The following is an 18,215-nucleotide window of genomic DNA, read 5'->3' as shown; positions in this document are numbered from 1 at the left end:
TTTTTATGTTTTTTTTTTTTTTTTTCTTCCCCCTCAAAGTATCTTCTCAGTCGCCACATAAATCACCTGAACAAGTTCATATTTTTGTTAGTTTTCGTCAAATTTGAGTTTTCATGAAATTACCGTTTTTCTTTTCTTCATCTTCTTCCATTTTTTTTATTCCACGCTTTGCGTTTCTTCCCCTACGTAGGCATAAGTATATATGTACGTGTACATGTACGTATGGGTGTATACATATATATATATATATACATATGTATATATACACATATGTATATCTATTTTTATACATGCTTGCGTGTAGGCAATTTGTGAATCATGATTGTGCATTCCAAAACAAGGACATAAGATGAAAGTTATTTATTGGACGATCTTTCTAAAACTGATTCTAGTACTTAGCGTTAGAGGAAAACTAGATTTGGACTTATTTCAAAACCTAGTTAATATTGATATTGAATTTCTTAACATTTATAAAAACAAAATAAAAGAAAAATTTGTGAAGAATGCCGATACACTAGTATATGAGCATATAAGCAAAAATATAAACTTAAAAAAAAATTATGTCGAAACAACTATTAAGGGTAATTTGAAAAATATAGGTGAAAATGCTACAGAGAAGTTTATCTTTTTGTTACCCTACCATGAGGCTTTTCAGGTTTTTATATATATTTTTTTTTTTTGTTAATGATACCTCCAGTTTCTTTGTTTTGTGCTACGGGTGAAGTTCGACGTTGCAGGGTGTGTTTACATGCATGAGTGTATATATGTACGTGTGTATGTAAGTACGTGTGTATGTAAGTACGTGTGTATGTAAGTACGCGTGTATGTAAGTACGCGTGTATGTAAGTACGCATGTATGTAAGTACGTGTGTATGCTGGTATATGTTTTTCATCTTCGTGGCAAATCGCGTTTCTCACTTTTGCACCTTCCCACGTTGCAGTCCACGTGCCTCCGTGTTAAAGACGAAAAGGACAACAAACTGAGTTACGCAATTGTAAAGAATACTGAGGATGTAGACAAGTTAAAAATAGACAAGTTCAATTATGATTACAATATAGAAGATTTTGAAATACAAATATACGAAATAACATTAAGTAAACAATTAGAAAAAGAGGAGCAAGTGAGTGTGGAATTCTGGTATGTGCTAGGTCAACCGTTTTACCCTTTTCCAGTTGATATAAATTTATTAGAAAGACAGAACGTTATGTTTTATTTATCATCCCGAATTTTACTGCCATATAAGGTCGAAGAAAGTGAAGAAATAAAAATAAATCTATGTAAAGGTTGTTCAGTTGTTGAAATAGACGATTCAAATTTTCTCAAAGGATTTGAAAAGATAAATAACAATACATATGTTAGTCATAAAAAAAAAGAAAATTTAAAAAGTTTTTCCCTAGGTAATAAGGTATTATTTTATTTTGTTTTAGATTATAATTTAGGCTATTTTGAAAAGGTAACAAAGGATATAATGATATCACAACTAGGTTTTATTTATGAAAAGGAAGATTATATATTAAAAAATAATTCTGCTCGAATAAATAATTTTGATAGGTATGTTCTTAGTGATTATGAACATAAATATACATCCAAAGAGAAAATAAAACAAAACAAGACTAGTATTATTTACTCAATGCAAGCAAATATGAATTATAATATTTATGAATATAATTATTTTGACGATATAGGCAAAATTTATTTAATAAAAGGGAAAGAATTTTATGATCAAAAAAAAAAAAAGAGTATTATTAAATTTTATATAAAACCAAGATACCCACTTTTGGGTGGTTGGTCAGCATATTTTTCCAACTCGTTTTATCATTATTCAAATTTATTTAAAATTAAAAATAAAAAAAATTATTATGCATATAAAATTGACATATCACCATCTATTAAATCCTTTTATATTAAAGAACTGAACATCAGAATTACTTTACCCCCTTACTCGAATGACATTTCTCTAAGTAATCATTATAACAATTTCAGCATTCATACAAGAAAAAAAAAGGCATGGCTCGATATATTTACTTTTAGAAATGTAATTGAACTGCAAATTAAAAAATTCTTTCCTACTTTTGAAGAGAATTATTATCAAAACTTTCTTGTAATTTACGAATTCAAGTTTTTTAATATTTTTTTGAAACCTCTTCTTATCATATTGATCTCCTTTATCTTCATTCTGATTTTCTACTGCCTGAGAGACCTGTCCCTCAAGTAGCTAGCCAAAAAAAAAAAAAAAAAAAAAAAAAAAGAGCATAATGGGCAAAATGGAAAAAATTAAAAAAATGAGCATAATGGATAAAATGGAAAAAATTAAAAAAATGAGCACAATGGACAAAATGGAAAAAATTAAAAAAATGAGCATAATGGATAAAATGGAAAAAATTAAAAAAATGAGCACAATGGACAAAATGGAAAAAATTAAAAAAATGAGCATATTGAACTAAGCGAATATAATGAACCTAATGAACATTTTGCACATTTTACGTATTTCGGTTCTTTTTGTTCATATTGTCCATTCTGTCCATAATATTCAAAAATGGAAAACAATATGAACAAGTCAGAACAATATTTCTGCTTCGTGCGTGTGTGTGTTTGTGTGTATTTTATGTATATATCTTCCCCTTTTTTTTTCTACTTTATCGGATGCAGCTTTAACACTGTGAACGAAAATTTAATGCAGAAGGAGGAAAATGAATACAAAATTTTCCAGGACAAATGTAAAGAGTTATACGAGAATTTATCGTATATATCAGGTATGCATATATATGCGTCCCTAGTGCAAATAAATGGAAGACAAAATCTGATGAAATTGCTTGAAAATGTGCATGAGTGCGTAGTGTTAACAAAAACTTTTGAGTATTTGTGCGTGCATTCGTGTACCCTTATGACTTTTTTTTTTTTTTTTTTCCCCTCCCCCCCCCTTTAGACAATTTAATTCAGAATTTGAATAATTTATCCCCACAAGAAAAGATGAGACTGAAAGAGGAGCTACTAAAAGCAGAGGAGAAATGGACATACGATTTTATCTATTTCACTAAAGAGTTTTACAGAAATTTTGAAAACTCGACAAGGAAAAAAATGCTGCAAAACTACATCGACAAGTGCTTTAATTATCACTCTGTTATTAAGAAGTATTTTGAGGCGCAGTTGTCAAACAGTCTGGTAAAAATGGGGAAATATAAGAAAAAATACAGAAAAAAAGGGAGAAAAGAGGAAAAAATAAAATAGAAAAAAATGAAAAAATAAAATGGAAAAAAATGAAAAAATAAAATGGAAAAAAAAAAAAAAAAAGGAAAAGAAAGAGTTATGCCCTATTGTTACATGTTTTCCTTTCCTATATCTACTTATGTACACATTTCCATACATACGTACATGTATATGCATATGCATATATGAACACACGCCTGTGTAACTTGAGCACTGTTACGAACTTTTAGCCGTAGAAAAACTGCGCTTTTCTTAAAATTACTACCTCCATACATGAGTACAAATAATATCTTTTTGATTTCCCCTCTTTTCTTTTTGCAGAATATTAATTTAAATGAGATTGCCCAAGCCGAAAAGAAACTTCTTCTTTTGTTGAAGTACTATCCGGAATTGAAGATGAAAACTTCCTAATATTCTTTTTAAGCATTCTTTTATTGATAATTTTTTTTTTTTTTTTTTTTTATTTTATGCATTATTTTGTTTTCACATCATTTCGTTTTATTCTACTCAATTTTTGCTTTAATTTAACCTTGTATTAAAACACTTATTTAGCATTAGTGGTGTTTCGTGTTTACATATAAGCATATTTTTTTCTACAAATACGCAAAATACATTAGCATATTTGTGTACATACATTTTCTTTCCATTGTCTTTTTTTTTTTTTTTTTTTTTTTTTTTCTATCAAAAAAAGCTTTAGTACAATTTGTATTTTTTATCTTGTTATGCATTTGTTATTATTATTATTATTATTATTATTATTATTATTATTATTATTTTCCTTTTTACTGATAAATTATTTTCTCCGTTGTAAAAATTACATAAACGAGGTTATTCATTGAGTTGTTGGTTCATTTGTTCGCGCATCAATTTATTTATTTATTTATTCATTTTTTATTACTTTTTCATCTTATTTTTTTGTTGTTCGGCAATATTTCCTTTTTATTAATAATAACAAGACGCACATCAGGAGCTGAAATTATGTTTTTATGAACAGTTCATGTCAAAAGAGGAAACACACACATAATACCCACGTTAAAGCGTCCGCTCGAATGCTTTGTGTTTATGCACATACATATGAACACAAGCTTATACATACGCACATATATATATATATATATATACATATATATATTTATATACATATATATATTTATATACATATATATAAACGCGCATATATATTTATATTTACCTAGCGATAGGCAAAAAATAAAGATGGCGGGACCACATTTGCACACGTACTTGCATCTACATTTGTGCTTATACCTTTTAACGTGGATCGCAGTTATTCCCGTACTCCTCGTTGCATCGCTAAACGTGTCAAACTCTTTAAAAAATGAAGAGAAATACAAAAATTTAAATATTCCAAATATGGAGGGGAAAAAATTGTTTTTCAATGAAATAAAATTAAATAACAGATTTAAAAACAATATGAAAGGATTCATTCAAAATGTCCAAAATTTTCACTACATTATAGAAAATAAAATACCCAATTCGTTATTATATGTTCAGGAGGATTTAATAAATTTTCATAATAGTCAGTTTATTGGGGATATAGAAGTTGGTACCCCCAGCCAAAAATTTAAAGTCGTTTTCGACACTGGTTCAAGTAATTTTGTGGTGCCCTCCATAAAATGTGTTACGTATATATCAAAAAAGAGGCGAGGAATTGAACTCACAAATTTTTTTTCTCATTTTATACAAAATTTATGCAAATTTACCTGAACATGTACATGCGTACGGGTGTACATGTCTACACCTATACATGTGAACATTTTTACCCCAGAATTCTCCTATATTTCCATTATCCGTATTTTCATATACTGTGTCGTTACAGTATTTTCTAATTTGCTTCTTCCATTTTGCAGAGGAGGGTGTGCATCTCACAAAAAATTTGACTCCGACATGTCAAAAACTTTTGCTAAGCACTTGAAAAGTAGAAACATAGAAAAGAACATGCCCGTGTTCATAATATACCATTATATTCCTTCACATGAAAGGCCGAAAAGTTTCAACATTACCTACTGCTAATAATTACGTACAAACAATTTTGTCCCCTTTTTTTCTCTTGTAGGCAATAAAGAGTCCATTTACACGTACATTCAAGTAAATCTATAACTACTATTATTGTTATCATTGTTATTGTTTTGAAATGAAATACCGAGATACCGTAGTGAAAAACGCATTTTAACTATTGAGTCTATAAAATGTGTACATTTGAGTAATGCTCCAATGATACGTTATATATTCATGCCATTACTTTTCTTTTTGTTCTTATAGTACGGAACAGGAAGAAGCAGTAAAAAGAAGAAAAAAAAAAAAAAAAAATTATTTCATATTTTTATATTTTCACGTAAGGTGGATATGAAATAAACATCAAGGGAATTAATAACTGGACTGATCTTTTACATCGTGTTTTAAATCTTTTTTTTTTTTTTTTTTTCAAAGTTCTTGAGCAAGGATATGATGATGTGCGCTTAAAAGGGCTGTATGCAAGGAAAACACTTTCAATCAGACAAGTCCAAAAATATTAGAACAAATCTGTGCATAAAGCATAATTATATTTTCCTATTTTTAGAAAAATTAAAAACCAAAGTATAGGATTAGCTATTGAAGGTTCAAAGGAAGAATATGCGTGTATATATGTCAATGAATAATAAACTGTATATTGTGCACACATGTATTAAAAAAAAAGAATATATTGAACTTTTTTACAGAATCTTTACACCCCTTTTCGGAGTTACCATTTGACGGAATTGTTGGTCTAGGATTCTCTGATCGTATGTTTTCTTTTTTCTATTTTTCCTTTCATTATCACTCTAATTTAATTAGTTTTTTCTTTCATCATCATTTTTTTGTCTTTTTTTTTTTTTTTTTTTTTTTTTCTGTAATTGTGTGCATGTATATGTGCAAAGCTGATTACAGTTTTCAAAAAAAGTACACAATGCCCTTGATAGAAACAATCAAAAAGCAGGTAAGAAATGGAGAGGGGTCAAATAAAAAAGGACGAAGTAAAAAGGACGAAGTAAAAAGGGGCGGAATAAAAATGGATAAAACAATATAAAGCAGTTGATTAAATTATTTTATTTTTTTTTTTTCAATTCCAGAATCTACTGAAGAGGAACATTTTTTCATTTTATGTGCCAAAGAAATTGGACGAGTAAAATCATTTACGTGTGCCCTATGAACATATGCACTCATAAACAAATATAAACGATATGACTCCAGTTTTATGCTCTTTTTTTTTTTTTTTTTTTTGTTTTTAAACAGGTCGGGGTCCATTACATTTGGAAAGGCCAACAGCAAATACGCAGTGGAAGGAAAACAAATTGAGTGGTTTCCTGTAGTATCAATTTGTAAAAAGGAAAGGCGAAAAGGAATAAAGACGAAAAAAAAATACCACAGTTTTTACACTTTCATGTTTTTCCTCCTTTTTTTTTACTTTTTTGAAATAGACTTCTGGGAAGTAAACCTCTTAGACATACAACTTTTTGACAGGGAGTTGAGAATTTGTAATAATAAAAAATGTAGAGCCGCAATAGACACAGGATCGAGTTTGGTAATTGGGAAAAATAAAGTAAAAAAAAGTTAAGTTAAATAAAGTTGATCAACGTTGAACTAAGTTGAACAACGTTGAACAACGTTGAATAAAGTTGAACAAAGTTGAACAACGTTGAACAAAGTTGAACAACGTTGAACAAAGTTGAACAAAGTTGAACAACGTTGAACAAAGTTGAACAACGTTGAACAAAGTTGAACAACGTTGAACAAAGTTGAACAACGTTGAACAAAGTTGAACAACGTTGAACAAAGTTGAACAAAATTAAACAAAATTAAATAAAGTTAAAGTTAAATAAGGTAAAATAAAATAACGCACTTCGCAAAATGGAACATTATAACTTCTTTCTTTTTTTCTTTTTTTTTTTGTGAACTGTTCATAATTATTTCTTAGCTAACTGGACCGTCCAGCCTCATACAACCCTTAATAGAAAAACTAAATTTAGAGAAAGATTGTTCGAATATAAGTAGTTTACCAACTATTTCATTTATTTTAAAAAATGTTGACGGAAAAAAAGTAAAACTGGATTTTAAACCAGAGGACTATATCCTTGAAGAAGTAGATAACGTAATATAATAATTTACAAAAATCAGTTTACGCGTATAATTACAAGCTTTTCATTTTTCGTTTTTAAAGAAAGAATGTATATCAGAAGTACCAACACTCCTCATTTTTATTTCTGTTAAATCGCTATATTCCTCAAATTTATATTTATTTTATATTACAAAATGTTTCTTTTTATTTCTCTTTTTTTCATTTTGGGTGTTGTTTACCCGATTTTTACAGGAGGACAATAAATCTGTTCAATGTAGGTTTTACGTTGCTTTATTTCTCTTTATTTTGTTTCGCTTTATTCTATTTTGCTTAATTTAATTTTATTTATTTTAATTTTTTTTTTTTTTTTTTACTTTTTTTTATTTATTATTTTTTTTATGAACAGTTCATAATTATTTGTTGGCTAGCTGTCCTATCCTAAGTGTGCAATATTTTAACTGCACATTTTTCCTTTTCCTTCTTTTTCTTAGGCGTAATTGGAATAATGTCACTTGATGTTCCTGCGCCACGAGGACCTATATTTATTTTTGGTTAGATTTTAAACAAATTAGAAAAATACTGAAAAAGATTTTTATGTATAGTATTACACCAATTTTGCTGCTCATAACAGCGAGCATATAATTTGCTCCCAATAATTTTACGCACATATATTTGCAAACTTATTTCACTGTTCACATGTTTAAACGGTTAAACAAACAACTTGTTACAGGAAATGTTTTCATTAGAAAATACTACACAATATTTGACATTGACCATAAGCTTGTTGGTCTAATTGAGGCAAATCACAATTTTTAGAAGAAAAAGGGGCTATACATTTTTTACACGTCTTTTTAATAAGCAATATGTAAAATGTGTATGCGTTTTTTATAGGAGAATTTGGTGCTTCCAGTATTTACGAAAATAGTAAATACTAAAAAAATTAGAAAATTTTACATATTTGTGCATTTTGCATACTGTGTACATTTTGCATACTGTGTACATTTTGCATACTGTGTACATTTTGCATCCTTTGTACATTTTGCATACTGTGTACATTTTGTATTTTCTTTTTTTTTTTCACAAACATGGTTGCTTTGTCTGTTTTTATAATCATTTCGTAGAGCGAAAACGGTGGGATGCTTCTCTTTTTTTTTACATATACGCATATATATGAATATATAAATATATATATAAATAACTGCTTCATTATTGTAACTTCTTTTAACAAATAAAACATTAAGTAAAAGCTTAAGCGGGGTAGTTCTCAAAAACGTATGTTCATATTTGCTTACATTTATATATTTTTTTTTTTTTTTTTTTTTCTTCATTTTGATCGCCCATAAGAGGTAGTGATAGAAAAAATGAAGTGGTAAGATACAAAATTGTGTTCTTAAAAAAGTATTTTTTTTTTTTTTTTTTTGTAAAATAAACTTATATATATATTTATATATCTATATAATATATTTTTTTTTTTTTATAAAAAAAAAAAATATATGAACAATTAAAAACTTGTGTTCATATTTTTTAAAGCATATGGTGAATACAAACTTAGTTCCTCTTTCTATTTTTTGAAGCCTCGAAAAGAGTGTAGTTACACATTCTCGGTGAAAAGATGAAATGTAATTTTGTTAATAATAAATTTTCTTTTTCTTTTTCTTTTTTTCCTATTTTGTTTGGCACGATTAATTATTATGTCAGAGGATTATATATGTTTTGTAAAATATAAAAAAACTCATACTTATAAAAAAAATATAATATAAAAAAAAAAAAAAATTATTAAAAACAAAATTCACTATATTGTATATGCAATAACAGAAAACTTTTAATAGAACGATAACTATTCGTAGAAATGAAATCTTTGAAAACTTTTAACAGGTATAGTACAAATGATAATGCTTTGTGAGCGTATGTACACACATGTATGCGTACTATATACTTGCACGGTTACACATGAGGAGAGACCTCCTTTTTTCGACCTTTTTTCAATTTTTTTTTTTTTTTTTTCGTTTACAGAGAATGTAAACGCTTTAGTACATTATCATCCCTGAAAAAGAAATGGCAAGACCTAAGTTCGTACATAACAAAAGATAGTGATATGTCCAATTGGCGAGATCTCAATGCAAAAATTTTTGAGGCGGAAGTTCTAGTACAGAAGGACAAAGGCCACTTTAAAAAAATCGACTGGAGCGAGTGGAATGAAAAAATTAGCAACAAGGAACTTTTGCTTTGGTATGGCAAAAAGAAAAAAAAAAAAAATATATATGTATAAATAGTGTGCTGCATGTTCATAAATTGTGTTATCTGTTCATAAATTGTGCTAATTGTTCGTAAATTGTGCTACCTGTTCATAAATTGTGCTACCTGTTCATAAATTGTGCTACCTGTTTATACATTGTGAACAAGTTATATGCTCGTGTGGGCCTACACGTGCACTACGTACACACCTGCTTTTTCAGCATGAAAAACTTTTACGACAGTCAAATAAGTGCGTTGGAGGAAATTGAAGCAGGAGAGGAGAAAGAAGCAAAAAGTGGAATGCACCAAAAAAGCAAGACACATGAAGAGGATATCCTATTTGAGGAAGCTCTAAAGAACTGCAAAAAGGCGGAAGAGAATTCTGCAAAACTTCTAATTGACGGAGCTAAAACGTTGTGGATAAGTTTTCACAATCCTCCGGTAAATAATTTAGATAATAACGAATGGATGGATAGTGACCTGTACTGGCAAGCTTTTGTTGAAAAACATTCAGTTTATAACCTGAACAGCAAGAATTTAAGTCCAGAAGATGAAGAGAACAGAAATTTGGAAAAAAACGAATGGCATAAAAAAACAATGAAATTTAATGAAAGGAGTGACACTCCTATTTTATATGATTATATGATTAATCTACCATCATGGGAATATTACGATATTAATAGAAGAATTTTTCTTGAAAATTTAATTTATTTTTTATTAAGAACTGGATTAAATTATCGATTTTTTCCTGAACTCTTCAGGTGGAAGTGGAAAACACATATAGAAGATTTACGATTTCAATATTTAGAGATAGCACAAAAGAGGAGAAAAGATTATCAATTAGAAAAAGTAAAGAGAGAAGTAGCATTGGAATTACAACCAATTGATTATGAACATAAAGGAGAAGAATTTCATTTGAAACTATTACATCATTTCCGAGATTATCAAAATGTGGTGCTCTCAAGATTGATGTCCAATTATATTTTTTTATGTCAACCATATATTCCTATTCAAACAAAAGAAGGGCTATCAAATGTTTTAAAAAAGTACACAACAGGAAAATTATATAAGTTAAATGATCAAATAACATGTTTATTTTTTTTACCTGACCATTTGCAAGTTACTGATGAAAGTAATAATCTTATGTACAAACCATTGGATGCACTAAATAATTTTTATAATTATTTGAAAAGTAAAAATGTTACATGGAATGACTCTTATCATAAAATGCTTCATATATTTACGCAAGTATTACAAGAAAGAGGGCAGTATTGGCTGAATATACCGAATGAGAGCATTCCGGATTCTTTTTTAAGAAAATATAATAAGGACGATTCCTTATTCCCAGTCTTTGTACAATACGTTTCACAGTTAAAAGAAATTTTTTCAAATAAAATTGAAATACCAATTAAAAATTATGAATATGAAATAGCTATTATTCATAAAAAATATAATGACGAGTGTGCTTTTTTTCACAGTTTTGTTAAAGCCTTTTTACCTGATGATATTACATTATTATTGCATGACAATAATTTACCTGATTTTTTTAAATTAAACGAAAATGAGATAAAACAATTAGTGAAGGATGGACAAATCAGAGTAATTGATGAGAACACGAATGAGGAAATTGTCGAGCCGAGCAAAATCCTGGCATATGTGAAGGGGCAGGAGGCGTACAAGCAGGAACTCCAGGAGTTCGTCAAATCGCTGCCTGCATAGTGCAGGTGTTTTCGAGTGAATGCGTTCACGGGTTTGCTGCATTCCTTCAGTTTGTTCATTTCGTGCACGCACATTCTGTTTCATTTTTGCCCCATTTTTGCCCCATTTTTTCCCCATTTTTTCCCCATTTTAGCTTCATTTCAGCTTCTATTTTATCATGTTTTACTTCTGTTTTGTTTTGTTTAATTTTTTTATTTTATTTTATTTTATTTTTTTAATGTTTTCCACGGAATTACGAATGGCCTGACGCCCCATTTAACTGTTGTTGAATGCTTTAACAAAAACTGTCATTATCACGGAGGAAACTATGCTACATGCACGTGTACACATACATGAATTTATTACGTATATACATACACCTGCATATTACGCAGGTATCCATGCACGCATCTACTCCTTTATTTTTGCGTTGGGAGATAGGGGTGTTCGCGATGGGTCTAGCAGCGCGTTTTAAAGCGAAACGAAAGGTTGAAAAAAAAAAAAAAAAAAAAAAAAAAAATAAAAAAAAAAAAAAAAAAAATAAATAAATAAAAAGATAAACACACAATGAGGTGAGGGAATACTAAAAAAAAAAAAAAAAAAAAAAGAAAAGAAAAAGAGAGCGCATAGGCACCTCCAAAAATGCAATAAAAAAAATACCATAAAATGCGCATGGGCAACCCCACAATTAACAGTAGTAGTAACCACGTCACAGCTAAGGTGTCACCTTCGCCTTCCCAGTTTCACTCAACTGGCGGACAGACTGCTGCGTATCGATCCTACGTAGCAGCAGAAAATCGACAACGAAGGGACCCACTGGCACTTCTGTGTGGACATTGATAAATTTTTTTGGAATGAATGGGTAAATTCTTTTCTGAATACCTGACTTGTTAATGTCATAATAATTGGGTTGAGTGACATAATGATAAGCTCTAATTAAAAGGTGGTATAAACATTCAATAAATTTGAATGAAAATTTGCAAAAATCGTATAGTGTGTGTAGAACAAATAGTGATACATGTATTTGGTGAGCAAAAGATCTACTACTAGCTTGTCTTTTATTTAGTAATAAAAGTATGGAGCTTATGAGTTTCATGTCAAAATACATATAAAACATGGATGCATAGCATATGGATACTAATGCCAAATCAGTAAAGGAGTATAAATTTTTCGAAATCATAATTTTAAAACTTTTATATATATCAGGAGGAATATGTATATTTAACTTTACAAGTGAAACATAAAAGAGAGTTAAATTTCTGCTATCTAGTGACTTAATAACATCTTTTTTTTTTTTTAATAAATTTAATATGAAATCTTCATCTCGAATTAACAATTTCCCATATGCATGTAAAAGCATAGCTACATTTCGGTCTTCCAACAAATATTCTTTATTTATTATTCTCTTTTTAATAAATTCAAATGTGTGCACTTCCCTCATATTGAACGTTGCATAAGAGTTGGCTATTATGGCTAGTTCACCTGGTTGAAAAAGAGCTGAGTAATTTTTAATATAACAATATAGAGAGGAAAAAAAGGATTTACAATATATATTACACTTAGAATATGCATTAGTTATCATAACTATTTCGACCGGTTTGAATTTATAAAACCTGTCTAGTACATGTTGTAACGATTTGTTGAATAGATTAACATACTTTTCATTCAATTTAGAATAAGAATTCAGAATATTCGCTAGCTCTTGTTCATTAAATTTGTCTAAATTCGTCTGAACCCTTTTACTTAAATGGGAAAATAATATTTCATTATTCTTTCCTAATTTACAATAAGCATTACATATATTACTAATAGACTGATAGCTCAACTCGTCTATTTTATCATATATAAATTTTTCAAGAAATTCAAATAAATTGTAGTCAATATAGTTTAACTTGGAAAAGGAATTTACTATTTGGGATATATCAAAACTGTGCATTTCATCCTTCGATCTACACTGCATGATTACAGCTGAAGCCTCTTTCATAAAGTCTTTATTAAGGATATGTACTCTAGCAAAAGAATTTAAAATGAGGGATAGCCACCTTATGCAGAAAATTTTATTTATATTTTTTATTTTTAACACCTTGGTTAATTTATTACTCAGAATGAGCCAAAACTCTTTATCGTTAAATTTGTTCACAGCTAGCTGGTTGCATATCAATGAGAGGGACATAAAATACTCTTTGCTGTTTACGTAAGCATACCGCATATTCAAGCTCCGCAGAACTTGCAGACTCGAATAGTTTAAAACGAGCATTAAATTGTCGTTCAACTCGTTCTTCAATTCACACTTCAATTCGTTTTTACCCCTTTTACTGCTAATACCAAATTTATCTAAAAAAAGGTTATTATGGTGAGTATTCTTTTCCCCTCCGAGCTGTAGCGGCAAAGGGCCATTATTGGGATGATATGCTCTGTTACGTTCATGTTCATGTTTATCTTTAACATGATATTCGTCCCTCAATTCACCTCCATCTCTATTCCCCTTCATACAGGAACTTCTATCCTTGATCAAACCATTCCTCCCGTTTACTTGTCTTAACAATAACGTTGTTTCTTTTATGTTTCCCCCCTCTATATACTGTTCACATTTACGCATATGAATATTTACTTTCCTCATACAGTCTTCTGCTTGGTCCTTTTCACATATGCATCTATCAACAACACAGGTACTTACTTTGTCAATTGTCCCGTTTCTATCCAATGCAGTAGTTCTGTTACTCTCATGGGGTGAGTAATAATTTTTTAATTGGATCCATTTTTCCTTCGTCATATTATTGTTATCTATATAGTGGTAGTTATTAGGATGCCTACTTATGTTTTTCTTCTTCAACGATTTCTGTGCATTCATTATTCTTAAATAAATATGTTTCAACATTGTTCCGACTTACATAAGGAAAGGAGGTTGGGGAGGAATATCTCGGCATTGGGGAATGCTGTGTTGGTCGGCGTGCATATGTTCTTATCTGCTATATTACGTATGTTATTATATACGTTACTACACGCGTGTAATAACATGGGCATGTTATGTACTCTTTTATTTTCGAATACGTGCTGATGATTTACATGCATGAAGCAAATGCCGTATGGAAAAATAAAAAAGCATGAACGGGGAGTCATAAAATTTGGACTTACATAATTCAAAATAAAAAAGATAGAAAAAAAAGAAAAGAAAAAAATAAAATGATAAAAATGCAACGCTTTAAAAGTAAAAAAAAAAAAAAAAAAAAAAAAAAAGGGACTAATGATTTACAAACTCTTTTCTCATTTAATGTTTACTTATGAATATGTGTGCGTTATTCCCCTCTCTTTAATTTTTCTGTTACAGGGTTTATCGCTTTTATGAAAGCCCAACTTAAGCGCGTTGTATGATACAGCCCCCTGAAATGCGTTAATAAATGTGTTCGCTTCAATTCTGCGTTCGTTTCTGTTTGCTTTGCCTTCCTTTGCTTCCTGTGCTTCTTTTTTGTGTACCTTTTTTGGTTACCTTTTTTGGTTACCTGTTCTTTGCTTTATATTTCATTTTTCCTCTATTGGCCAGTTACATTTTATTTGTGCATAGGAGCATCGGTACACATACGTCCAATTTTTTCTCAATTTATTCCATTCTTTACAATCCATTATACTTTATTCCATCCATTAGAATCCTTTCCAATTTGTTCTTCGGCGTACTTCCTCCCTTCCGACTTCTTAACAATGGGTAAGTTAAAAACGAAACAACTGAGGAAGGTGAAATTCAAATACCACGAATTGGTTAATGGCAAAAAGAAAATAAAAAGTAAAAAATAAAATTAAATTAAATGAAGTAAAATTAAAATTAAATATAAGAGTAAAAGTAAAAGTAAAAGTAAATGTAAAATTAAAATTAAAATTAAAAGAGTAAAAGTAAAAGTAAGAGTAAAAGTTGACGTAAAAATAAAACGTTTCTTCTAGTCTTTTTTTTTTTTTTTTTTTTTTTTAATTTATTTTTTTCTTTTTCCTCTTAAGGGAAATCCTTCTATAATCGTAGTACACGACTTTGGTGGGGGCATTGTCACTTACGAATTGGTAGTAGGTCACAAGTAAGGCTAAACAAAGGAGTTAAGTTTTCATGCTTTCAACATATAGGGAAATTTATAGAGTTTGCCAGGTAGACAATCTAAGGGAACCCACGAGTGGAACTCACTTGCATACATATATTTTTGTATGCATATATGAACAGTTTTTACGAAACCATCAGAGTTATATATTTAAAAAAAAAAAAAAAAAAAAAAAAAAATTTAAATGGTTAGCGGAAGAATGAGATTTTTTTACATTAATTTTCACATACAATTTTTATTCAATTTTTGTTCGTTTTTCTTTCATTTTCTGTTGTCCTTTACTGTATAGAGTATCACGGTCCCTAAGGGCGGCAACACTGAGTAAATGTTTACGAAGGAATTTCTGGGGGAGCGATTTTTATTTGAATGGACAGCCCAAATCAGCACAGAACTACAATCAACAGATTTCAAAAACTACCCAGAATGAAGGTGATACAGGAGAGGGTTTTTTACCCTTCTTTTATGTTTACCCAATTTGTTAATTTTGCTCTAATACGTATCAGATGAGCTATTGTGTTAGTGTACCTTACTGTATCTAATCATCGCTTTACCACTACACTGATACACCGCTTCCCCATTTATGCATTTTTTCCCCTTTTTGTCGTAGGTGCATATATATATGCTGTTGAGCGGGGAAAGATCATTCCGTCGGAAAGAGAACTAAAGAAATTGGAGAAAGTTCTTGGGGTACCTTTGAGAAGAGAAAAACAGAAAACTCTCCTCAGGAGGTTGTAGCAATTGTTGTAGTAGTAGTGGTGACAATAGTAGTGGCAGTGGCAGTAGTAGTAGTAGTAGTAGTGGTAGTCGTGGTGGTAGTCTTTACACTGTGATCCTTACGTTTCGTTTTTTCTTTTTTTTTTTCTTTTTTTTTTTCTTTTTTTTTTCTTAACTGTTCATGCATATCTCCTTTTTTTAAAAATTTTATAATCATTTACAACACCGACGTTTGTTTGTATGTAGAAAATGGAAAACGTGAAAACTTGTCATTAGTTTATCCCCTCCTTAAGTGCATAAACAGATATATAGAGGTGCAATTTTATATTAAATACGTGTAATAAATATGATAACTTTTGATCTTAAAAAAAAAATTTACCATTCTATCTTGTGTGAATAGTACTTTTGCACATAATATAAAATAAAATAAATTTTTCTTAAAAATGAGTTAGCCCCACGAAGGCAGCTGAGTAGGTAATTTCCACATTTGTACCATGTTCAGTTAAGCTAGGTAGAAGGAATTAAATAATAAAATAAGTATATATTGACGTAGATTCATGTTATACAGGGGGAGTGGGGGGTAGGAGAACAAAATGTATACGTATGCATAAGCACGTATCTCCGCACACCTTATTAAGAGGCTATATAGGTATATAATTTATTCCCCCGTTAAACATGTTTTTTTTTTTTTTTCCCCTTATTCCCTTCTACTTTTAAAAGATAGTCTTAATTTATGCTTGGGAAAACACTCATTCCACAGCCTATTTGCCAATCCGCTTAACCGATTTTTCGAGCAGCATTTTCCTATCACTCAACATTAGATCTATGTAAGGAGCCACTTAACGCTTGTGCCTTGTCCTCGTACTTCCATTCTTAAAAGTACAAAGCACTTAACCGTGGTCCATCAAGTGTTCACTACATATTCTATCCATCTACAACCCATATATACTACAAAAATACAATTGCGCATTTTATGCTTATTTATTTAACATAGTCGTATGTAACAAATACTGACAAGGCTCGAAGCATCGCTCACCTTCACCTACCTTTTCATATTCCCCTTAAAGGGGCGGGGGCTCTATCTTTATACGGGCGTGTTTGTATCGACTTAGTTTGCGGTAGTAACCGCTGCAACGATAACAGTAGGAAGCATATTTAAATACAACTACATATGCACACATGCAAAAGGATCATATCAAAGGAACTCCGAAAAAAAGATAATTTTAAAGCAAAACAGTCGGAAGAAACGAAATGAGGGGGGGAGGTACCATTCATGGAAGCTCGTTCGTGCATATATTACGCATATTCGAAATATTAAAAAGAGAAAAACAATTAGATGAACAATAAATAAACGATAAACGAATGAATAATAAAAAAAGAGAAGCCATATATTTAAACAAAAACAAAAAAAAAAAAAAAAAAGTAATACATTTAAGATGTCATACTATTAAAAAGCCATACATTTAAAAATTCATAAATTTAAAAATTCATACATTTAAAAGGCCAAACATTTAAAAGGCCAAACATTTAAAAGGCCAAACATTTAAAAGGCCAAACATTTAAAAGGCCAAACATTTAAAAGGCCAAACATTTAAAAGGCCAAACATTAATTTAAAAAAAAAAAAAAAATTGCGCTTACGCATATGTATAATAAGGATCGTTAAAAAAAAATAAAAAAAGGGTAAAGCACATAAACACAAATATATGCTTAAATGTATACGTAAATATGAGCTTTGTATATATACAAATATATATTTATATTTATATTTATATGCATGTACGCGTTAGTAAAAAAAGAGGAAATACGCAAAAAATGCAAGCTACTCAGAAAATTAGCCCAAAGAAGAGCAGCAAAATGTAAAAAGAGCGTAGAAATAGTGTAGAAATACAGGGTAAGATAAAAATAAATGTATTTATTCGTATATGTATTTGTGTTTATGTATGCATGTACTTGTACATATGTATGTATGTAGTACAATGCCTAAGTGCATACGTATGAACACAAATACTAGAAGTTATATTAAAACAGGGGGAGCAGCCTCGGTAAGCAGTAAGAGGAATAACACGTCGATGGAAATATAAACCCGTACGTGGGTGTTTGTATTCGTTTGTATTCGTTTGTATTCGTTTGCATTTGTTTGTGTTCGTCTGTATTCATTTGCATTTGTTTGTACTCGTCTGTATTCGT

General features: G+C 29.8%; 5 protein-coding genes across 5 annotated transcripts; 4 read left to right on the top strand and 1 right to left on the bottom strand.

Moving 5' to 3' along the window:
* Positions 1–349: 349 nt before the first annotated feature.
* Positions 350–3,619, top strand: MKS88_002483 (dolichyl-diphosphooligosaccharide--protein glycosyltransferase subunit OST1; the record flags this gene model as incomplete). Its single annotated transcript, XM_067215496.1, has 5 exons — positions 350–655; positions 942–2,212; positions 2,651–2,754; positions 2,928–3,163; positions 3,530–3,619. 5 exons carry the CDS (start codon positions 350–352, stop codon positions 3,617–3,619), a joined length of 2,007 nt encoding a protein of 668 aa, XP_067073917.1.
* An 804-nt stretch (positions 3,620–4,423) lies between these two features.
* On the top strand, positions 4,424–8,117 carry MKS88_002482 (uncharacterized protein; the record flags this gene model as incomplete). Its single annotated transcript, XM_067215495.1, has 14 exons — positions 4,424–4,817; positions 5,046–5,144; positions 5,283–5,314; positions 5,489–5,561; positions 5,657–5,727; positions 5,949–5,988; positions 6,124–6,233; positions 6,316–6,368; positions 6,479–6,564; positions 6,664–6,767; positions 7,161–7,334; positions 7,554–7,575; positions 7,793–7,852; positions 8,032–8,117. The coding sequence occupies 14 exons, from the start codon at positions 4,424–4,426 to the stop codon at positions 8,115–8,117; spliced, it is 1,404 nt and encodes a 467-aa protein (XP_067073916.1).
* A 1,033-nt stretch (positions 8,118–9,150) lies between these two features.
* MKS88_002481 (ATP synthase F0 subunit d-like protein) lies at positions 9,151–11,255 on the top strand (the record flags this gene model as incomplete). Its single annotated transcript, XM_067215494.1, has 3 exons — positions 9,151–9,176; positions 9,315–9,530; positions 9,758–11,255. 3 exons carry the CDS (start codon positions 9,151–9,153, stop codon positions 11,253–11,255), a joined length of 1,740 nt encoding a protein of 579 aa, XP_067073915.1.
* A 694-nt stretch (positions 11,256–11,949) lies between these two features.
* MKS88_002480 (heptatricopeptide repeat-containing protein) lies at positions 11,950–14,112 on the bottom strand (the record flags this gene model as incomplete). Its single annotated transcript, XM_067215493.1, has 1 exon — positions 11,950–14,112. The coding sequence occupies one exon, from the start codon at positions 14,110–14,112 to the stop codon at positions 11,950–11,952; it is 2,163 nt and encodes a 720-aa protein (XP_067073914.1).
* Positions 14,113–14,930: 818 nt separating this feature from the next.
* MKS88_002479 (uncharacterized protein) lies at positions 14,931–17,186 on the top strand (the record flags this gene model as incomplete). The annotated part of the gene is made up of 6 exons (XM_067215492.1): positions 14,931–15,012; positions 15,222–15,363; positions 15,603–15,742; positions 15,921–15,960; positions 16,025–16,125; positions 17,095–17,186. The coding sequence occupies 6 exons, from the start codon at positions 14,931–14,933 to the stop codon at positions 17,184–17,186; spliced, it is 597 nt and encodes a 198-aa protein (XP_067073913.1).
* Between the last annotated feature and the right edge of the window lie 1,029 nt (positions 17,187–18,215).

Source organism: Plasmodium brasilianum, chromosome 8, assembly GCF_023973825.1.
Source record: "Plasmodium brasilianum strain Bolivian I chromosome 8, whole genome shotgun sequence".
NCBI lineage: Eukaryota > Apicomplexa > Aconoidasida > Haemosporida > Plasmodiidae > Plasmodium > Plasmodium brasilianum.
This window is presented reverse-complemented; position numbering and strand designations above follow the sequence as displayed.